General features: G+C 42.8%; 1 protein-coding gene across 1 annotated transcript in view; it reads right to left on the reverse strand.

Moving 5' to 3' along the window:
• Window positions 1-14,067, reverse strand: part of Slc26a4 (solute carrier family 26 member 4) — a 38,288-nt gene extending 24,221 nt beyond the window's left edge. Inside the window, 7 exon segments of the mRNA XM_032907609.1 lie at window positions 890-972; window positions 1,095-1,247; window positions 3,814-3,978; window positions 4,583-4,767; window positions 6,297-6,407; window positions 11,738-11,877; window positions 13,642-14,067. Of these exon segments, the coding sequence (XP_032763500.1) occupies window positions 890-972; window positions 1,095-1,247; window positions 3,814-3,978; window positions 4,583-4,767; window positions 6,297-6,407; window positions 11,738-11,877; window positions 13,642-13,805 (1,001 nt within the window). The 5' untranslated portion in view covers window positions 13,806-14,067.
• Between the last annotated feature and the right edge of the window lie 10,183 nt (window positions 14,068-24,250).

Consider the following 24,250-nt stretch of genomic DNA (forward strand, 5'->3'; position numbering starts at 1 on the left):
TGAAAATCAGTTGCATCAGAAGAGAGGCAGGCTATGACGGATGGGAGAGACAAGGTTTGCGTGAATCCCTCTGAACAGGAAGACACTAACCAGACAATGAGAGGTTGTGTATTTTAACCAAGAAAGAGTAGAGAGGAGGACAGAGCTGTGGGAGCACCGAGCAGTTTCCGTTACAAGTATAAAAAAGGCTAGAACAATTTGGGGCCGTCCATTAATTGCAAGGGGGAGAAAGCACTGCTTCTGTTGATTGGCCCCGAGATGACTGACGAACGCTGTAGTTAATATCACAGATGAAGTAAACAGGTAGGCTTCCCTTGATCGCAGTGGAGCCACCCCATCTGCTCTGCATTTTTATGAGCACTCAGGCATTTCACAAGCTTCAGTTAAGGCTTTGGCTGTGCAATTACCCTGATCTTACAGAAGAACTTTCCCAGCGCCATACAAGTTGACAGTGACAGAGAAAGGTCATTGGCCTTTTTCTCTTCTAATTCACAAAATATCCAAATATATACATATATACATATATATATATATGTATATAGTAGAGAGCCTCAGTCAGACATCCTAGAAACAAACTGTGCATAATGCAATTGATGCTGTAATATTCATATTACATTGTGATTATACATATGTGCTTTAATCAGTCGTCTGGTACTAAACATACATGTCCGGCCTCACTTTGAGACAATGGAGCATGTAGAGTCTGCCTTCTCAAATGGCCTGAACTTGGTCGCCACATGTGCTGTTTGTCTGATGCTTGGTGCACATGACATTTCTCCAAAATCACATACAAGTAAGACTATCAATAGTGAAGCGAAACCAGTAATAAAAAGTTTCATCCAAACAAAGTACTGCCCTAGTTTATTAGTGCTATGTGGAAGGAACTCACCCACTTGGGATGGACTTAACAATGCCTGCATTGTAATTTGCTTCCAAGTTGGCCCCATAGGAAATAGCAGTGGCGATAATTGTCTGAAATAAAAGAAGAGAAAGAAAATTGAAAGAAAAAAAAAAACCCAACCCCACTGGCTTTAACAATTCCTTGCTTGTCAACCTCTTTAGTGCTGTATTTCCTAGCCGTGTACTCTACTTACCACAATCACTTCTATAGGAATCGGGACTGGGATTTTGTGTTTAAATCGATCGTTTAATTCCTTAACAGCCATACAGACGATGATGGTCAGTAACCCAGCAATGAAGTCAGCAATATTGGTGTCACCGATATTTTGAAAAATCTCGATTAGTGTCTGTGAAGAGAAAATGGGTGCATATGTCTTACGCCATATAGATGCCCGCATAAAGGCATCTCTCTCGGATGAAAAGTCATATCACATCAAACAGATGTGAGTCCTATGCAAACAAATCTTACAAATTGGCCTGGTAAGGTGCCTCAGTGGGTTAAGGCTCTCACTGCCTTGACTGGGGATGTTCTGTGTTCCATCATCAAGCCCACAAGGTTGAGGGAGAGCACTAACTCCTGAAAATTGCTCTCTGACCTTTGCTGTAGTACACATGGAAACACACACACACACACACACACACACACACACACACTCACACACACACACACACTCACACACACACTCACATGCACATACACACGCACAAAGATATTTTAAAATTCTAAAAATGTATTGGCTAATAAAAGAACAATTAAGTACGTAAAATTTCCAAAATACATACATGCAAAAATAGATAATTTAAAGCTATTTTTAAAATCATAAAATGTACCGACTAATACAGTAGTATTAAGAGCATGTAATTTCTAGAACACACACACGAAGTTACTAATGGTGACTAACTTAGAGAAGTAAAACAATGGGTGGTTTTCACATGTGTATGTTTATCTATATTTTAGGATAGAATGGAGAATTTTTCCAAGGAAAATTGTGGACTGCTATCTTTTACTTTTTAAAAAATGGAATTTATATCTTAAGGGGTTGTATAGGTGGTGCTATTTTGTGGGGTTTTTTGTTGTTGTTGTTGTTCATAGGAGTGTTAATGAAACCAAACTCTGACAACCCAAAATGTCTAATTACTTTTCTTTGTCCCCTGCCAGCATCCTAAGTAGCGTTCTTCCCCCAACCTGAATGATACAGGAAATAACAATAAAAACCTCCAAAAGAAAGGTCCCATGTGGTAATCCAGACGGCACTGATCAATTCTTTATGGCAAATTAAAACCACAGAACGGGTATATAGGTCACGTACATATTGTTTAGAAGTTAGCTTAACACCAAAAGCTATTTTCTCCAAGTGGGCAGATTAACAAGCTCACGGAAAACTCATTTTGTTTTGTAAACAAATGGCAGTCCCAGAGGTCTCTGGGACATCAGAGTCTTCTTCAAAGGAATCAAGACGGGAGAATCTTGGGTATCTCTGCTCTGTTGCATTCTCTCTTAGGTAAGTTGTGTCTCAAGGAAGCATTCTTTAAAATAGAGTTACAGGTGATGGGTGCCGTGTGGGTGCTGGGAAACAAACCCAGGTCTTCCGCAAGAACAAGTGCTCTCAACTGCTGAGCCATCTCTCCAGACCCTGGGATTAAGGTTAACATACTCAAGGCCACACCAGCAGAAAGTAGTGGAACCAAGACTCTAACTCCGGTCTGTTGATGATGGAATACTATGACCTTTAGCCACAGCCTGGTCTACTCTGACTGCCAGCCTCGTACCTGTCTTGCAGTGAGCTCTCGGAAACATTTGCTGATAGATGGAGTAATTGATGAAGTAATGTGGGATCACAGCACTGAAACGGGGAACATTTCTGGCAACCCTGGCCTTTCATATGTGTGTATGGCTGTATATTGTTTTCAGATGCTATCTTTTTTATCTTTTAGCTCAATTTGGCTTAAAACTCATTAAGTGATCACCTCTCAGGTGATCATTGACGTGCACCCCACGATGGGGATTGGCCAAGGGCCTGGCGTGTGTTTGGCAAGCACTCTAGCAACTGAGCTACCCACCCCCCCTCCCAGCTCCTGTTTTTTTAAATACACTTTTGCATGACTTCATTCCCCAAGCCAGAGTGACATCATGTTACTATTATCACCATGTCCCAGGCATCAGGAACACACTTTATATAGAGTATATACTTAGATCTAAGAACTTTAAATCCACCATGGATGATCTAGATTCTTCTTTTGCATCTCCTTTGCACACTGGATCAGCTTTGAATCTAATGTTCCTTTTCATTTATAACGCCGAGACATTTCCATTATACATTTTATGGATGCTCATAATTAGAAAGGGCCTGAGAGACACGTCTCCAATAGTTTGGTTTTAAAAAGCAAGAAAGACAAAGGCTTGAAATAATAATTTTGTAATAATAACTCTTCTGGACCTTGCTACACGTCATCCCCTGAGCGAATTGTCCAACTACTCTCTTCTAACAATTCCGTGAGGTAGATGCTATTCGCAACCCTATTCTGCAGAGAAGGAAACAGGCACAGTGATTCATTCATAGACTAGTAAGTAGCAAAGTCAAAATTGGAATCCAGACCTACTCAGTTTCAAGCTGAGCTTTCAGCCAGTACCCCATATGATCTGTCTAGGGATCACTTAGCCTCTCAGAGACAATGTCAGACCAGAGTACAAGTCTATTACATCTCAGCCCTGTCTTTCTTTGTTATGCTACCTCAGATCCCTTAATCTTCTGAAGGCCATAGCATCTGGGAAAACTTTGGAGCCATTGAGAAAATGGTTTGCAAAATGTCAGTCATCTGGCTTGTGACTGAGTGTACAGAAAACAGACTCTCCAGGTTCAAGATGGAGAACAAAGGAACCGTGATGTTTCTTGAGTGAGACGCAGCACTTACGTAGATAATGGAGAGGACGCCGTTGTAGTTTTTGGTTGAGACATTGAGCACGATCTTCAGCTGTGAGACCAGCACTTGGAAGGCAGCGGCGGTTGTGAATCCGCCAACCAAAGGGTCTGCCAAGTACCTCACTATGAATCCAATCTGCAAACCTCCAAACACCAGCTAGGGTAAAAAGAAAGGGAAAAGTTACACGTTTGCCAGAGAGAAGGACCAGCGCTGGAAATGGTAACAAGTTAAGCTTCGTAACAATGAAAACATTGGTAGGCTGCCTGTGACAGAATCACTTGGAAGAAACAAGTGAGAATTTCCGGCCTCTCCCTCCCATCTACAGCTTTAGAACTCAAAATCCATATGCAATGTAAAATTCAAGCCTTTCCATCTATGTACTATGAAAAGCAAAAATCATGTCGCTTCTCTCTGTGCCTTCCAGGCCTCCTGGCTGCGCTCATTCGAAGACTTTTTCGTCCACGTCTCCTGCACCGTTAAATCACTTGTTACCATTTGCTTCCTTTTCTCTGACCTTGGTGACAAGTGATTCTGGTTTTTGTTTGTTTTTTAAGTTTTTAAGGTTTTCAAATCCATTTTAGCATATGAGCTAAAATAATGTTATTCAGGAAAAATCAAATATATATGTATACACACACACACACATCCCCAACATATATATATATACATATATATATACATATACATATACATATACATATATATATATATATATATATATGAATCACACTCATCTGTGACTCATGTAAGTCTATATTACCTGTATGATTCCAACCAGAAGAGTGAGGGTGCTGGCAAGCAACACTCGTGCGGCATCTCTGGTTCCGGTGTCCAATGTGGTTGTGTTCAAGGCACTTCCGTTACCACTGGGCACAAGAAAGTGGTCATCCGGAGCCATGCTCAGAACAACGGATCCCACCATTAAGCTGACCACAGGGAAAGGGCCTGGGGAAAAAGGGTCTGTCAACTCAGCAGCACCGAATCACAGACATTTAGACTCAACACGTCTGTGTACAGTTAGAAAGGCATGGGGTAGTCAGCTGTAACGAAGAAACACTGTTCAAAGAGGCTGAGAAGTAGATGTCTCAAGGCGTTCCTGACTCAGAGAGGGAGTGTAAATGGATGGTACTTAGGCTGCATTCAGCATGCTTCCTGGGTGCATGGCAAGGGTGCTACCTCCTCCCCTGTGGGATCCTATGGCACATGTACATCTGCATGTCAAAAGAGGGCATCCGATTCCATTACAGATGGTTGTGAGCCACCATGTGGTTGCTGGGAATTGAATTCAGGACCTCTGGAAGAGCAGCCAGAGCTCTTAAGCACTGAGCCATCTTCTACAGCAGCAATCTTTTCTTTTTTTTAAGTTCTTACTTATTCTATTTACTACCTACATTTCCCCATGATGATGATGATGACGACTATGACAATGACAGCAATGATTCTACCCTTTGATTATAAAAGGCTTTATGGTTGAGAACCCTCAATCCCCAAACTCAGTAACCAGGAAGATCTAAGCACAGAGAATGTCAGAGGCAAACACACTTGTCTCTTACTGATTGGTTCTTCAAAGAGAGAAAGTTGATTCAGTCAATAAGACTCTCCTGACCTGCGTCTGCAGGCAGCTCAGAGGCTAAATACCAGGAGAGACAAGGCCAAGCACAAGGGCTTGGGATAGATTAGAGGGCAGGATTACATTTGCCTTAAGATTATTCGAGCAAGGGGTTGGGGATTTAGCTTAGTGGTAGAGCGCTTGCCTAGGAAGCGCAAGGCCCTGGGTTCGGCCCCCAGCTCCAAAAAAAAAAAAAAAGAAAAAAAAAAAAAAAAAAAGGTTATTCGGGCAATACAACTCATCAGCACATGGACACAGCAGCAAATTCATCTTTATTGCTGCTGTCAAAGTCACACAAAATTGTATCAAAACATTTCTTTTCCACTACGGTCCAGGAAAAAAAAAACCACCTTGAATGTTAGGGATGAAAGGAAAATCCATTGTGACCATGCCATGAAGGAATGGGAAGCTTGTTTTCTAAACTGTCTTGCAGGATTTTACTAGCCTTCCCATATTAGCTTATTGAAATATGTTCTTTAGTGAAATAACAAATCAGTAGTTACTGACCATAACTCACTAAATACAAAATTAACCTGGCGACGTAACTGCATCTAGGTCCTGTAAAGATTTTTCTCTCTGTCATATATTGGAGGAGAACACTTTTATATAGAGTCAATTTTTATTACATTTAAAATTTTTAAACTGTGATAGAATTCAAAAGCATGCTTCAATTTTCAGCCTTTCAATTTCATTAAAGCACAGTCCCCTCTATAGCTAACATCGCTTATTAATAAAGAAAGTGGGAAGGCACCAAAGTTTGGTTCCTCCGAACTCATTGACAAAGGTCTGGAGGCAGTGCACACATAACATAGCAGAAACAATTTACAAATGAAGAAGCACGGCTGTAAAACATGCTTGTAATTACCAACGGAGATGTGTCTTGATGTTCCAAAGACAAAATACGTCAGGATGGGGAAAAAGGCAGAGTAGAGACCATATTGGACAGGAACTGCAGCTAGCAGAGCATAAGCCATCCCTAAAGGTACAACCAACACAAGAAAAGTCACAAACAAAAAATTACAGTTATGTTTGCACCACACAAAGAAAGGCTTTTTTTTTTTTTAACCAGAGACATATTCACATGGATTCAAAACATCAGCCAGTCCCAGGTGGTTTTCTTGTTTTGCATACAGACCTTGGCTATGCTAGGATACCGACTATGACTTGGTTGGGATAGTGGGTGTTTCTACACCCACCCCCTGCTCAAATGAACTTACTCCACCTCTTGGGCTCAGTAATTCAGACACACTCGCTGGTGATATCAGTTGAAAATAATCAAATCATTTCCTGTGGAATTTGGTTAGTCCAGTCCAAAAGCCCAGATCAGCTTATGTGGGTAGTTCTGTTTGAACCATGCATCTCTGTGCTCTAAAGAACGTAGGCATCATTGGGCTTTCTCCTTCCTCGATGAAAAAGAAGACGTTAGATAAAAAGCAAGACAACACTACCCTGATGACCCACTAGTGGGCGGTGCCAGGCATGAAGGAGGTGGACCCACTAGTGGGTGGTGCCAGGCATCCTCTGGGTCATGAGTCTCAGGCTATGGAGTGAGCAGCATTTCCGTGGACACTGGAGTTGGCAAAGGTAATAACATATGCTCTCCCTTAGTTAACTATCCCGGCAATCAACATGCTTTAGCACTCTCTATTTCACACGCTGGGAGTGAAAATCCAGATCTTTGACTCGAGTCATTAATAAAGAACCTTTTGTAATGATTTTTAAAACTTACTGACAACCTAAATAACCCAACCTATTTGCACTTAAGCTTATCTACTGAATGAATATCTTCCAATAAGGAAACGGTTAGCTAAATTATACTTTAAACATGGTTGTTCTACGTTGTAGAGGGATTTGGGGAAGCAGGAGCATATGAAATTGAAAGGAAGCAAGCTGAGGTAATACAGAAACATGTTCCCCTAACATAACCAAATGTAAAGTAAAACTTTAGAAATTCGTTACATTTTAATTTATTTTGTGTGCACACGTGTCTGTGTTGTGGAAGCGGTGTGTGTACCTCAGGGTGAACATGAAGCTGAGAGAACTTTCGAGAGTCAGTTCTCTCTACAATGTGTGTCCTGGGGACCAAACTCAGGTCCTTATATTATTGATGCATATTTGAAAAATTTGTATGTGTGTGTGGCCGTGTGGTGTATGTGTGTGATGTATGCACGCATGTGTCCAGGACACTAGAGGCTTAGGATTTCCTCTCTGTAGCTCTCTAATTCGTCCCCTTGAGACATTGTCTCTCACTGAACCTTGCCGGACTGGCTGTCAGCAAGTCTCTGCAGTCTTCCTGTCTCTGTCGCCTCACAGTGCTGGCGTTAAAAGCAAAAAACCGTGCACCCTGCTTTTTACATGGAGACCAGGGACTTGAACTCAGATCATCATGCTTGGGCAGCAAGTGCTGTTAACTGCTCAGCGGTCTCCCCAACCCACTTCTCTAATACTCTAGTTACTAAGAGGAAGTGAGACTAATAAGCGGTCCCAGGAACACAGAACAGAAAGAGAGCAGATTCATACAGAAAAGACCAGAGAGGGAGAGAGGAAGAAGGCCCAGACGACACTACCTGTTTCCTACAGACAGTTTTCAAGTTCTCAAAGGAAGAGCTCCCTGAAAAAGGTGCTGCGTTTCTTCATTCTTTTTCTCTGCCCTCCTCCCACACTCCTTAATAGGCCTGGGATGCAGGGATGATTTGAGTTTTCATACACTGTATCTACTTAGCAACGTCTTTTGTCCCTGTACAACTGGTTGTCTTTATTGCAAAGGAACTTGGTACAACATTTTTGAAATAATACAGTCTCTAAAGAAACAGACCATTGATTGAAAGTGTGCACTCCATGATGGCCCAGAGACTGGATAGGATGGCCGGATGTATGTTAAATTGAAACCATCTGAAAGGAAAGGCCTTCTACCATGTAAGGATTCAACACTACATGCCACGAATCCAGACTTCTTAACTTCAGAAATCATGAGAAACAAATCCCCTTATGAGTTAAGTAGGTTGGTAAATGTCAAAGATAAAACTAGAGGAAAAAAAATCTCCCCTTAGGTATGAATAAAGACACCAATCAAAGGGCTTGCGGGTCTTTTGTGGCTTAATAGGACTTCTGTTGTTATTGTTTGTTTTTGTCTTGTCTTGTTTTGTTTTGTCATAGGACAGGGTTTCTCTGTGTAGCCCTGGCTGTCCTGGAACTCACTCTGTAGACCAGGCTGGTCTCAAACTCAGAGATTTGCCTGCCTCTGCCTCCTAAGTGCTGGCATTAAAGGCATGTGCCATCGCCACCTGGCTAGGAATTGCTTTTACTTTTTAGCATTAGAAATCAAAAGGCCCCAGCACCCTGAGCAAACTTCCTCAAGTTCTTCACTGCTCTTTCCTCAGCCTTCTCTTCCTGGCAACAACAGGCATTCCGTTCTTTCCTTTTAGTGTGTGCTTTTATTATCACGCTGTACTGCTTGCAATGCTCTGCAAGAGGTCTGTCACCCAGCTACCCAGCCCTTGTATTTTCAACTCATAGTTGTGCTACATAGAGTAGTTTGGCCTGCAATCGTAACCATCCTGCCTCTGTAGAGTGTGCTTAGATGACAAGCAGGTACTACCACACCCAGCTCTGGACCTTTAACCCATCAGTTCCAATATGGTCCTTGATCTTTTCTCTTGTCTAGCCCAGACCTCTCTCCTCTGGCTTTACCCTAATGTTGGCTTCAGCTTTCTATTTTTCTCTGGAACAAGCAATTGCTATCTCACAGAATCTCAACCTAACATGCCGCAAGAAACATCTTCATTCTCCGCCCCTCACTTGCTTCGCCGCCAGCCTTTGCCATTTTAACAAATGACGGTCATCTCCACAATTTGCCTAAACCAACACCTTAGAGCCCCCTGGTTTTCATCTGCAATTACCAGTACATAATGGCGATTGTTGCTGCAGAATATATATTTCCTATCTTGCAGCACTCTCTTAAGTCCTGCTTGATCCAGATCCAAGTGAGAACCTATCTTCAGGGCTGAAGCAGTGCGATGCCTTGGGGACATTACGTAATCAGGACCCTGAGAGTGTCTCTTTGCTTCACCTGAACCCGGGTCCTGCCTGGCCGTACCTCAGATTTCACGCACACTTGTATTCTCCACCACACCAGAATTCCCCTGCTCCTCCCCATTTGTCCTCAGGGCCTTTGCATCTTTACCTGGTGATTTTCTTCCTGCTATCTCATGATGCCCAGTCATCCCTTGGGCTGTGTCTAAATCTCTCCTCTTGGGTTAGGCCTTCTCTAACCATAGACCTCTCTTCCAAACTTAGTTCCCAGCATGCCACGGCCTGACTTCTACCACCGGACGTGGGTTCCACAAGGTCTGTGCCTGTTAGTGATAGCTGACGACCTCGCGGACAGAATTAGGCCATAAACGTTTATTATGTGCATAAGTGATAAGCATGTGTGTGTGAGAGTCGAGCTAACCTCCCAGTCGCTTACCTAGCAAAGTAACCTTGTAGTTTTATTTCTGAAAAACAGGCTACCTATAAAATGAGGGACTAAGCCAAGTGATGGTGGCTCAAGCCTTCAATCTCAGCACCCAAGAGGCAGAGGCAGGAGGATCTACAAAGCTAGCTCCAGGACAGCCAGGGATACACAGAGAAACCCTGTCTCAAGAAACAAAACAAAAGAAGGGGGGTGAGCTACAGTGTACAAGTTATGAATCACTGAATCCCAACGCTACCCATCACCCACTAGAAGACCCAGGGCAAGAATTCCTCGTTTGTTAAGGGGGCCGTAATGATGCTCCCTATCTTGCAGAGTTCTTATAGGAATGGGATGGAATGTATCTGATATGGATTAAGCAAAATGTATTTCTTTTCCTCCTGCTGGGGATTAGATCTAGGACCCCATGCATGGCAGGTGAAGCAGATCTTTATAACACACTCATTTAAAAAAAAAACCCTTCTCATGTATAAAAATGATTTATCGTCAGGAATGAAATTCAGTCCGTTTCATTAAATACTGATTGAGCTACCGACTATGTAGTTTCAGGCAGCTCCTGAAGAGCCATGGGATGGAGAAAGCGCCTGTTCCCTGGGAGCCCCAGGGCTGCTATTTTACAGCATTTATTTATTTATTAATTTATTATTTATTTATTGTTTTGTTTTGTTTTTAAGACAGGGTTTCTCTGTGTAGACCAAGCTGACTTCAAACTCAGAGATCCACCTGCCTTTGCTTCCCAAGTGCTGGGATCAAAGGTGTGCACCCCCATGCCCAGCTCACTTTACAGATTTTAGAGCACAGTACAGAACATACTCCACCCTCCACTCTGGGATCTAGGGCACACCCGGTCCAACCGAGGCTCCACACCGGGGCTGCAGAACCTCCTCCTCCTCTGTGGGAATGCCCTGGCTGTGGTGAGTAACCTGAAGAGCTTCCCAGTCCGGTGTAAAGCACATGTTGCCTAACCTCTGTTACAAGCATCTGAAAGAGTCTCTCTCCAAGCTCCTTCTCCACATTCCCAAACCCTGCATCACTTCCCACTACTTGGCCAACTCAGACGTCACCTTCAGAACTCAGGTTTGACCACTGTACTTCCAGGAAGCCATCCCCACTCCCATAAACATGGGCAAAGCACACCTCATTGGCACTGTCCTAGTAGAGGACATTTCTCTTGCCGCAACTTTAACACACTGAACTATGAGCACTCATTTCTCCTTGGGGCTATGAGTCCCTCAACACACCTAAGTCTTAACAGTTTACCTGGTGTCTGCACCACGCTGGCTGGCCTGAAAATTATGCCAGGTGAGTGAGTGCTCTTGTCATAATTTGGAAGCTTTGTGGAATCCAGTGTGTGGCCCTGGCTGAGATATTTCCTCTCTAGCCTTTAACGTGCACTCACACCGCAGATCAAGATCTGTGTGGGGGAATGTAAATAAAGTAATTTAAGGAGCTGAAAGCGTTGATTTTTAAAAACTGCCAGAACAGAATACAGAGTATCGGGGCGTATTATTTGTCATGAGAAGTATTACTTTACAAAACTTTAGGTATGCGTGTGCACATCACCATGCAATGCATGGCACGTATCACCTATATACTGTGCACTGTGGTCAGTAACTCTGGGACTATAATCGGAGCCACACAGCCGGGAAGACAATGTTTCCCTGGAAAATATCTTTATGGAAGAGGAATGGGTGACTCTGTTTACTAAGGTACCCTAGCTGAAGACCTTGAGAGAGTGAGTACTGGTCTATGGTTAGGGAGTAGGGGCGTCATGAGGCTCTGTGGGAGACGGTAACTTATGATCATTTGGGACCTATCCGCCAGCATCTTACCTTGCAGGGTACCTACTAACCCAGTGCTAACTCCAGAGATGATATCACTGAGTAGCCATTCCTTGACTCGGTATTTTGGGAGCCAGTCCAGAATGGGCAGGAGAGCCTTCAGCACACCAAACGCTCTCTTTCTCGAGCAACTGTCAAAAGGCAGGAAAATAGGGTGTCTGATTCAGTTTTCACCACAAAGTCATGAGCCAAATTCTGCTGCTTTAAAAAAAAAAAAAAAAAAACTAGTTAGAAAAATAATGAGTCCCGTGAGGAAAATACTGACACTGAAGTGATTGCCTTTTTTTTTTTTTTGGCCAGGAATTGTATCTATCCTTTTAAATTCGCTGTTCTAGGAAACACAGGATTAAGTGCCTCCTCCCCTTGTCCACCTTTTTAATCCTCTGAGAAAATATCCCTACATAAGAACTCATTTTCTGACCCAGCCAGAAAACGATCAGTGTGGAGTCTCTGTGTGAGATTAATTTTTAGGCTCCTAAAGTTGGCATTGCCTTCTTCTAAAGAAAAATAAACACAGGACTATTTTGGCAATACAAGCTTAGAGCCACTTTTTAACAAAACTTCTAGTGTGATGAATTTATACTCTGTACCTTTTAACTTACCAATTTGAAACGTAACAACCTATAGATAAGAATAAAATATCAATAGAACTTCCACTTTTTGAAGATAATTTAAACGTTATATTTATGAAATAATTGCAAAGTTTAGTAGGTCAACACAAGTTTGATTTTAAGGGATTTTAAGTGGCACAGTTATATAATAAGGCATAGTTATATATTATAAGTCCTTGGAGATAATATATATACATATATATGTATGTATGCATGTATGTATGTATCTTATCTGCCACATGGTTTTGTGGATTCAACCAGTTGCAGATAAAAAATATAAGAAAATGTTGTGAACATATGAAGCCCCCCCTGTTTCCTAAACTTTGCAGTGTGACTGTGGCTAACAGCACAGTTAGATGGTAGTAGTATTATAAGTAAGACAAAGATACCTAAAACCATTCAGGAGGAGGTATGATTTACATGCAGACATTAACCTATTACATATAAGGGACTTGGGAATTTGAGGGGTTTGCTGTTGGGGAGGAGAGCTACTATGGCTAACGGTAACAGACCGTTATATATCCAATATATGGGATTTATAAAAATCATAGTGGAGAACCGGGAAGTGGTTGTATGACATTGTCAAAAAAAAAAAAAAAAAAAAAAAAAAAAAAAATACCCTCCCCAAACAAAGTACATTATATGCATGTAATAAAATCTCAAAGAATTGTCTGTGTTGTTGTTGGTGGTGGTGCATGCCTTTAGTCCCAGCACTCAGGATGTAAAAGTGTTTTTATAAGGAGAAAATCTGGCGATTAGTTGAGTGTCTGTCAAGTTTTTTAAAGCGTGTGGTGTTTGGTTCTCGGGCTCCTTGGGATTGGAGGATGTGGTGGTTATGTCTAGGGATCCCACTGCCTCCTGAAACACTGGGAGCACCTGTCTCCTAGCTTTATTTAATCTCAGGTGTCTGAAAGTGATCCTGATCTTGGTGTAGCCAGACTTGTCTGTCATTTGTTAGATGAGCCCCTTTCCTAGCATCCTTCCCTAGCTTCACAAGAAGGAAGTAGGGAGCCACTGGACCCCAAGATACACTCCAAATTTCATTAGAATGGGGCAGGGGGCGGGGAGGGGGGAGAGAGAGAGAGACGAGAGACAGAGGCAGAGACAGAGAGTGGTGTCAGGACCGGATTCCCACTTCTCCACTAAGTTTCTCCAGGCAAAGGTGCTGTAATTCCAGCCCCAGATTACTGGAGCCACCTCTCTCCCGGATCCGCGCCAAAAGCGCGCACGAGCGCGCTCCTTCCCGGACGGGTGTCCCCATCACCTGCCAGCTGCCCGCGGTACCTGCAGCTCCGCGCCAGGCTGTCCCGCAGCGTCCTGCGCTCCGGCAGGCGCCGCTCGCGCTGCTGCTGGAAGGCGAGCTCGCTGTACACCGGCCGCGACACCGCATAGCTGCAGCTGTACTCGGCAAGCTGCGGCGGCTCGGACCTGCGGTCCCGCGCTGCCATGGCCTGCGAACCGGAGGACCGCCGGCCTGGAGGGGGCGCGACGAGGGAAGACGCTCAGAAACGTGGATCGAGCAAAAGGCCTGCAATGGGCACCTGGGAGCGGCTTCGGGTACCACCTGTGGCAGCGGCTTCGGAAAGCCGGTCCTCGGCGCTGGCAGCAAACTGTCCCTACTGCTGGCTACCTGCAGGACAGCACCCGGGGACTGCAGCGTCTCCCGCACCAGACACTCGGGCTCCCCGCTGTCCAGGGAGTGAACCTCACTTTGAAGGCTTGGGTGTTGGACTGGGTGGCCTCCCTGGGCAGTCAGGGCGCTGTCCGCGTCCTGAAATCTTCCCCCACCCCACCCCCGGACCTACTGGTGCCCGTGTGACACCTAAAGAGTCGAGTACTCCCCGCACTCTATCGGAGACGCAACTCCACGCACACTCTGGGCTGTAACAGTGCAGTCCCATTTAAGGACAGGTGCGACTTTCCTGCTCTGACCGCTTGACTTCCTCTTGTCTCGCTTTTTCTGGTGTCTGTCCTGCCCTCCCCGCCGGCGGCGCCTGACCAGTCCCATCCCTAGAGACAGGGCGGGGTGCAGCCGACTGCATCTTCAGGGATGAACTCACCTGTTTGGGCTCCGGAGTTTTGCCTGACCAGAATGCCCTGGGGACAGTTTTCCTGCTGCCTTTATAGGGCTCACCCAAAGCAGCGGGACGTTTTATTTATGGAGCAACAGAGACACCTTGGTGGAAGGGAAGAACACAGACAGTAATCTTTTCCCCCACGAATTTTACCAGGAAAAAAAATCCTACCCCTCCTGTTTTCTTTCCTTTTCCCAGATCCAGAGAGCTATAACTCTTAGTGGTTGTCTCACAGGGGCCACCGGATCTTCACCCACAGCATGACTACGACTACCACTACAGCTGTGCGATCAGAGCTTGGGGTACTCGGTTTTTTGGCTGTCAGAATCCACAACCTGGTCCGTGTGCGCTTGCACCAAATGGGCAGGAGTAGAGGTTAATATAGTTTGCATAGCAAAAAAGCTTTGGAATTTTGAAAAGTCAGTGGATGTAGTGACGAAATTATAGTTCACTCACTGATTTTAGACGCAAATTCTTTTCACTTTTGTGCTTGTATCTAATTCACAAGCTCAGGGCTATAGGTGGCTCCGTTCTCAACTGCCTCGTTGACTCTTTAATTTCCTCACCTCCAGCTAGAAAATCAGGAGGTGATGCATTGGGATAAGCACGAATCAAGGCAAGGATGAGTAGGGGATTCTGATGTACACTGTACTCTGTTGGGATGAATCTGGGTGAAATCAACTCGTGGTTAAAATAGGTGCAGAAGGGTTTGGAACCTCAGATCATTCGCCTGGCTATTGTTCTGAAGCAAATATTGAAGAGGTTCAAAAAAAAAAAAAAAGAGTTGGTGCCCACTGGACACCAACATTCAGTCACCCACTTGGGAAATACAGACCATGACAATTTTATAAATTCCAGGAAACAAAACTTCAGGAGAACTCTAGTGTAAATCCCCTAGTCGGTATGTTGCAAGTGTGTGTGGTTTGTTTTATTATACTTTTTTCCCCTTCCACTGAAGAATGAATGAGTCACCAGCTTTCAACAGATTTTCAAAGGATTACTTGACCCAAAGAGGTCAAGAACCAGCCAGGCATGATGGCACGTCTCAAGAGACTTGGGAAGCTGAGGTGGGAGAATCGCTTGAGTCCTTGAGTTTGAGACCAGGTAGTGCAACAAAGAAAAAGGGAGAAGGAGGGGGGAGGGGACAGACAGACAGACGGAAATTTTAAATCAGTTGAAGATGAAAGAAACCTTGTCCCACTTCCAAACTACTCTGCTGCCCATACAGTTAAAATGAGACTGTGTAGCCTCCTACCTGCCTTCTACCACTACCGCCTTTAAGCCTTTGCAAGCCAAAAAAAAATAAACTGTTTCTTTTCTAAATTGCTTTTAGTCAAAGAAACAGAGAAGTAACTAAACACACCGTAAGACCTCTGTTGTTACAGTGATGCACCTGTGTGAAAATGTATTGACGGAATGTAATAGTTTGTAGGCTATCTTAGGAAATTAATAATTCTAAGAATGAATTTGGGGAGTGTTGAGATGGCTCAGTGAATAAAGAAGCTTGCCGCCAAGACTGCCGGCCTGAGTTCAATTCTCAGGACCTTCTCTTACAAGTCATTCTCTTACTGCTTCAACAGCATGCTATGCTACGTGCATAAGCACAAGAAATAAGCAAATAAAATGTGTAATACAGCTTTGTTTTCAGAACTCAACCATCACTCTGTCATATGTCCTGTGTGTAGCGGAACAGCGACACTGCCTTTTCGCACTCCAGGACACATTTTTTTCTTTAGCAAAAGTAAACATCCAGGACAGAATAGCATCTGCACGGCAGGATTTGGTAAGACCAGAGAGTTCTTTTCTCATAGATAAAAGACAGGCTCTCTGACTTCCGCTATCCTTAAATAGATGAGTGGACCAGCTAGATGGTCCACTGGGTAAAAGGCACTTGAGTTTGATCTCTTGGGACCTCAAAGAAAGAACTGACTCCTATGAGCTGTCTTATGATCTCCCTATGCCACCACACAAAGTAAGTCAATGCAAGAATAAATGAAAACTAAAACATAATCAGGAAAAGACTGGGAGCTAAACACAGCCGGTCTCCCATCTTGTTACAAACACCTCCGATTACTCACACTGGCTTTCTAAATCAAGTCTCACCTATTTCACGTAGAAGTGTTTCTTATTTACCAGAACTTAATCATGCCCACGATTTTCCCCAAGGAAGTGAATGTGTCACTTCCAAATAGGCATCAGAGGGCAATCTTGCTCCTGTGTGTGATACTTCACAGTTGTTGCTGGTTTAAGGGCCAGGTGAGATGGAGCACTGCTGTCATCCCAAAGGCAGAGGTGGGAACAGAGTCAGAATTTCAAGGCCAGCCTGGTCTACATAGAGAGTTCCAGGCCAACTGGGGCTATATAATGAGATCCTGAATCCAGTCTCCAAAGCAAGCAAGCAACCCTAATAACCAAACAGCAGCAACAACAAACCACGTCACTTAGACTTACGGTGTGTGAGGTCATCCCACTGTCAGATCTGTATATCCTCCAATCGAGAGTTTATTAAGAATTCACTTGTGCCCCCCCGATCACACCAAGAACTAGGCTCATGTTTGCACACAGCCTGAGGTCTACAAGCTGTGTGCCCACGAGTGCCCACTTGGACTTTTACAATTGGAGGGAGCGGCAATAGCATCCAGATGGAGAGCTACGCAGTTGGCATTCTCGCCCAGTATACGCGTTATCATCACATAATGGCTTGGATGTGACCCCACCAGAGGCCTACAGAAAGTCAGGGGTTCCTACCTCACTCTCCCATAGCTCTCCCCTCAAGGGGCTCTTGGCTCTTGTGCTTATGAGATTGAGTGTCCTCCAGCCTTCCAAGCTCAGCACACGGCCTGGCAGGAGTCTCCCTGGGCAGCGTAGGCATGACAGCAGAATCCAGGCATCCACAAGAGACAATGAGGAGACACAAAGAGGAAGAGCTGGAGTCAGAATCAAAAAACAATTGCTTTGTGATTAATGGCATTCTGTAATTAATGACCAATGATATTCTTATAAACTCATAATTTTATCTATGCTTTTAAGCGACTGATATTAAAAAGGTAATGGGAAGGTTGCCGAAGTGATGGCTCAGTGGTTAGGAGCTTGTACGTGGTGGCTCGCAACCATTCATAACTCCATTGCTGGCAGACCCAACACCGTCTTCTGACTCTGTGGGTAAGGTGTGAATGTGATGCAGACAGACATGCAGGCAGACAGACACGCAGGCAAAACACTCTCACACAAAAAGAGTAAATAAATCTCTTTTTAAAAAGTGATTCTAGTCCCCTGTTAAGAGCAATCAATCTGGCTGCATTTTTTTCTAAAGCGATACACTACAGTGTTTGTATTTTATGCTTGAAATTTAAATCTTTATTTAATGAGAATTTTTAAAAATGGAATTGCTAATAATTGCAAGAGTTCTTATTATTTGTAAACCTCTCCCCACCCCAACGGGGTTTTGTTTTTGTTGTTGTTGTTACTGTGGTGGTGGTGGTGGTGGTGGTGGTGGTGGTGGTGGTGGTGGTGGTGGTGTGTGGTGTGTGTGTGTGTGTGTGTGTGTGTGTGTGTGTGTGTGTGTGTATCCCCAGCTGTCTTGGAACTTGTTCTGTAAACCGGGTGAGCTGGCCTTGAACTCAGAGATCCACCTGCCTCTGCCTCCCGAGTGCTAGGAGTTAAGGTGTCAGCCACCAGGCCTGGCTAAGAGTGCTGCGTTTAAAGGAAGTCTGGATTCCGATTCTTATCACTGTCCACGGTTGAACGTGTTTGGAGTGTACCATAGATAGCTTACGTATTATTTTAAGGTAGACTTCCATTGAATCGTTTCTCCCGAGAGAGCACATTTGGAAACCATGGTGACTCACAGGTGCACTGGAAGCAATGCTCACCTTTCACACTGGCACTGGTGAGCAAGAGATGCACGGAGAAACAACGACCAGGAAGTGCAACTCGAATTCTGAAGGTTTGCTTTTTAATTCTTGTTATTTTTCCCCAATAGAAGCCAAATTCTGCCATTTTTATACAAGAAGAGGCCTTAAACTTTGGACTTTTCTGATCACTTTGTATGGCTTTGTAGCCATACAGTCCTATGCTTGTTTTCAGTTTCCTGTTTATTACTTTTTTCTTCTGCTGCATACAAGTGATGTCCCTTAAGGACGTCTGTTCCTTATGATAGTAGAAATAGGGGCATGGGTAAGACAGCCCGCTTTGTAAAGAACCCCTAAAGTGTAAAGAGGGTCCTCTGGGCTCACTGCACAGCCAACCTAGCCCACTTTGGGGGTTCCAGGCCAGTGAGAGACCTTGACTCAAAAATGAAATAATAGCACTTGACAACACTAAAAGATGCCCTGGTCTACACACAGATACACAGACACACACACACACACACACACACACACACACACACACACACACACACACACACACACATACACACACACACACACACACGAGACACACACACGCACGACATACACACACACACGACACACACATGACACACACATATGACACACACAACACACATACACACACACAAACATACATACACACACAAACATACATACACAGACACACACACGACACACACATACACACACAACACACATACACACATACACACACACGACACACACACATACATACACAAACATACATACATACACACACACACATATATACACAGACACACAGACACACACACATAACACAGAGATAGACAAAGACAGAACTTTAAAAAACTGTAAATTTTTAAAAAGCGTCTGTTTAATAAAAAATAATTCATAAATACAAATAAATATCAGTTACATTATTTACACTGTAAAATATAAATATATTAACTATTAAGCATGAATATAGATATATCTTTAAAAGTATAAAATTTATAAATTTTAGAGTTAATCCCATCAATTTAAAATATTTTTTAATGTCAATAACAATATAATTCACTATACTTCTCAAATCATATATTTGGATTCCCTAATATGAATCCAAATTTGATAAGTGTTTGAGTTAATTTATATTTATCTCTTTCTATCAGGAAACAATGGCATAGTTTTTCTAAGCAACAAACAACTTGAGAACCCTTCCAAGTTTTTTTTAAATTGTATTTAGCTTTCATAATCGTCGCTGCCAACCTCATCCCATAAATGCTATAACATGATATGGAAGGAGACAGGGGAACGTTGCTCTAATACTGCGCTGTGCTGATTGAATAGTTAAGTATTTATCTCATTAACTTATTCCATCCATTCACCCATCCACTTAGTGAGTCCCTTGTGTGTATGTTTGTCTGTCTGTGTTGGATATACAGCAATGAGCAAGTCTGACAAAGTTGATGGCCTCATAGGACTTATATTCTAATAGGGCAGTGACTGTCAATTATTAAAAAACAAAAACCATAACCAAAAAGCAAAACAACCCCCCCCCAAAAAAACCCTCAGAGCTGGTCATGGTGGTACACACCTTTAGTCCTAGCATTCAGGAGGCAGAGCAAGGCAGAGTTCTGAATTCAAGGCCAACCTGGTGTACAAAGTTAGTTTCAGAACAGCCAGGGCCACCCAGAGAAAGTCTGTCTCAAAAGGCAAAAACAAAACAAATAAGAAATACCCATAAGGTAACATCCTCGTATGTTTTAAAAAATACATTTCTTGAATATGGATGTTGAATAGGAGAAATAAGCAGAAGAATGTCTTTCAGAATGGCTTTTTTGTTGAAGGGGTGTGTGTGTGTGTGTGTGTGTGTGTGTGTGTGTGTGTGAGAGAGAGAGAGAGAGAGAGAGAGAGAGAGAGAGAGAGAGAGGCTTTCTTTTGCTGAGTTGGTGATTTTTGGAGAGAGATTGGAAGAACAAAGAAACAGTCCTGGAAAAAGAAGCAGAAAGGCTAAAATCCCGAGATAGGAAAGAAACAAGCTGAGAGACATTGTGAGGGAAATACACATATATCAGACCTGGAGGTGGCAACTGGCTATCCTTTGGATGTATGTAGCCATGGGAACAAGACATTTAAAGAGAGAGAGAGAGTAGACAGGTAAGCATCCACTGAGTCCTTGAGTAGTCCAGCATTTAGGTTTGGATGTTGAATACCTCCCAAAGCCTCATTTAGGTTTGGACTTTGGGTAATGCTATTAGGAAATGCTTGAAGGGGTGGGGCCTACTGGTTTGTCTTCAGAACACCATTGGAGGTGTATCTTTGAAAGGAATTATATGTGAGACACAAACATACATGCAGGGAAAATACACATATATATTAAATAAAAACAACTTTTAAATTTAAATTATTCCTAATTACCTCGTATGTAATTATCAGATTTAATTTGGGGTTAGCATAGCACTTTATACAAATTAAACCTCTACAGGTTAAGTCAGGCAAGTCATGTGCCCCATTGTCCTGCGTAGTATGACTTGAAAGTTGACTTGGAAATTAAGATGATATCAAACATCAATATTGCATTGAGGTAGGTATTGTTATCCTCAGTTTACATTTGAGGAAACATGTGCAGAAATGCTAATTAATAATTTGCCCATAGTTTGGCTGAGTTGGAGCATGAAACTCTATAACCCTCTCTATTACTGTGAAATTGCCCAGGGTATCACAGAATCAGTTCACCTCAGCATCATCTCAGAGAAGTTTCTGTACTGTCTCATCCCTTCATCTGAGAATTAGTGGTTCCTCACCTACTTCATCTTTCTACTTGCTTTTTAATACAAAAGTTACAAGGATATTATACACAGAAATATAGTAATACGCTCACATAGTAACCAGTATGTATAGACAGAAAGAAGGTGAGAAAAAAAAAAACCAGCCAGGAATGTGAACAGAATACTAATGTTTATATAAATAGAGGGAATATATACTTGTGTGTTATGTAAACCAGAGTTCAAAAAAGATGGCATATTCAAATGGGAGTTAAGCAATGGTTTGCTTACAAAAGTGTAGACAGGGTCAAGGAAAATCACAGCAACACCCTTCAGGAGTGGCTGAGGGGAGCTGTGAGCTGTTACCTGTCAGAGAAGAGAGGTCTGTGGTGTCAATCTGAGAAGGCAAGAGGAGGGAGGGAGCTGTCATCAGGACTCGGGTGTTATTACAGAAGACTGCTCAACAGAGGCCTCACATTTGGTCGAGGATCATGGCTATTAATAGATTCTCATTCAGTAGGGAAGGAGTCCAGGGAACACTAAAAACATCCTCCCCCTTTACCTCCTGTTGGAGTCCCCCCTCCCTGCACTGCCCTTCTCCAGTGCTTATTGACATTGTCTGTGGGGTCAGCCTTCTGGGCAGGAGCTGAGAAGGGACTGGTGGGAGGAGATAAGGGGAGTGAATGTGATTATCTAGACACGAAGCACAGAGTATGTCTCTGGAAATATTCACATGAAGCTAGCTCTGGGTGGACATGAGATGTTTAAAGATATACTTTGTTAATTTAAGAACAGAGTTAGATTCATACAGCAGCCAAGAAAATTGCACTCAGGAGGTAGAGGCAGAGACAGGCTGAGTAAGTTTGAGGTCAGCCTGGACTACATACTTAGTTCCAGAGACGAACCAAGGCTACACAGGGAGACTCCGTCCTTTCATTTGTGCCTTCATTTTCATTAAATTCTAAAGAGTCTTTAATTTCTTTCTTTATTTCCTCCTTGGCCAAGTTGTCATTGAGTAGAGCATTGTTCAACTTCCATGTATATGTGGGCTTTCTGTCATTATTGTTGTTATTGAAGACCAGTCTTAGCCCTTGGTGATCTGATAGGATGCATGGGGTTATTTCTATCTGTCTGTATCTGTTGAAGCCTGTTTTGTGACCAATTATATGGTCAATTTTGGAGAAGTTTCCATGAGGTGCTGAGAAAAACGTATATCCTTTTGTTTTAGGATGAAGTGTTCTATAAATATCTGTTAAATCCAATTGGTTAATAACTTCTGTTAGTTTCTCTATGTCTCTATGTTTAGTTTCTGTTTCCATGATCTGTCCATTGATGAGAGTGGGGTATTGAAATCTCCTACTATTATTGTGTGAGGTGCAATGTGTGTTTTGAGCTTTAGTAAGGTTTCTTTTATGAATGTAGGTGCCCTTGCATTTGGAGCATAGATATTCAGGATTGAGAGTTCATCTTGATGGATTTTTCCTTTGATGAATATGAAGTGTCCTTCCTTACTTTTTTTTTGATAACTTTTGGTTGAAAGATTTTATTTGATATTAGAATGGCTACTCCAGCTTGTTTCTTGGAACCATTTGCTTGGAAAATTGTTTTCCCAGCCTTTTACTCTGAGGTAGTATCTGCCTTTGTCACTGATGTGTGTTTCCTGTATGCAGCAAAATGCTGGGTCCAGTCTGTTAGTCTATATCTTTTTATTGGAGAATTGAATTCATTGATGTTGAGAGATATTAAGGAATAATGATTGTTGCTTCCTGTTATTTTTGTTGTTAGAGATGGAATTATGTTTGTGTGTCTCTCTTCATTTGATTTCTTTGCTAGGAGATTACTTTCTTGCTTTTTCTGGGGTGTAGTTTCCCTCCTTGTGTTGAAGTTTTCCATCTACTATCCTTTGTAGGGCTGGATTTGTAGAAATATATTGTGTAAATTTGGTTTTGTCATGCAATATCTTGGTTTCTCCATCTGTGTTAATTGAGAGTTTTGCTGGATAGAGTAGCCTGGGCTGGCATTTGTGTTCTTTTAGGGTTTGTATGACATCTGCCCAAGGTCTTCTGACTTTCATAGCCTCTGGTGAGAAGCCTGATAGGTATGCCTATATATGTTACTTGACCTTTTTCCCTTATTGCTTTTAATATTCTTTCTTTGTTTTGTGCATTTGGTGTTTTGATTATTATGTGATGATAGGAAATTCTTTTCTGGTCCAATCTATTTGGAGTTCTGTAGGCTTCTTGAATGTTCATGGGCTTCTCTTTCTTTAGGGTAGGGAAGTTTTCTTCTATAATATTGTTGAAGATATTTACTGGCCCTTTAAGTTGGGAGTCATCACTCTCTTCTCTATTATTCTTAGGTTTGATCTTCTCATTGTGTTCTGGATTTCCTGGATGTTTTGGGTTAGGAGTTTTTTTGCCTTTTCCATTTTCTTTGACTGTTGTGTCAATGTTTTCTATGGTATCTTCTTTCCCTGAGATTCTCTCTTCTATCTCTTGTATTCTGTTGGTGATGCTTGTGCCTATGACTCCTAATCTTTTTCCTAGGTTTTCTATCTCCAGGGTTGTCTCCTTTTGTGATTTCTTTATTGTTTCTATTTCTAGTTTTAGATCCTGGATGGTTTTGTTCAATTCCTTCATCTGTTTGGATGTGTTTTCCTGTAATTCTTTAAGGGATTTTTTTATTTCCTCTTTAAGGGCTTCTACTTGCTTACCTGTGTTGTCCTGTATTTCTTTAAGGAGTTATTTATGTCCTTTTTAAAGTCCTCTATCATCATCATGAGATGTGATTTTAAATTCAAATTTTGATTTTCTGGTGTTTTGGGAAATCCAGTATTTGCTTTGGTGAGAGTGCTGGGCTCTGATGATGTCAAGTAGTTTTGGTTTCTGTTGCTTAGGTTCCTGCAGAATCTGGTTGTCTCTTGTTTTAGCTGGTCTTGCTGTCTCTGGCAATGGTTTGACTCTCCTGTAAGCCTGTGTGTCAGCACTCCTGGAGACCAGATTTCTCCCAGGGGGATCTAGGTCCAGAGAGCTATGGGACTGGGCCAGCTCTGGACTCAGGTAGAAACTGGAAGGGTCCTGTCCCAGACTGCTCCTGGGTTCCTGTGTCCTTAGGGCTCTAGGTGGGTCCCTCAGAGCAGAAGTGGTGGTCTTACCTCTGCTTTTAAGTGTGTCAGTGCTCCAGGCAACTGGCTTTCAGC

Source organism: Rattus rattus, chromosome 7 (genome assembly GCF_011064425.1).
Source record: "Rattus rattus isolate New Zealand chromosome 7, Rrattus_CSIRO_v1, whole genome shotgun sequence".
NCBI classification, from domain to species: domain Eukaryota; kingdom Metazoa; phylum Chordata; class Mammalia; order Rodentia; family Muridae; genus Rattus; species Rattus rattus.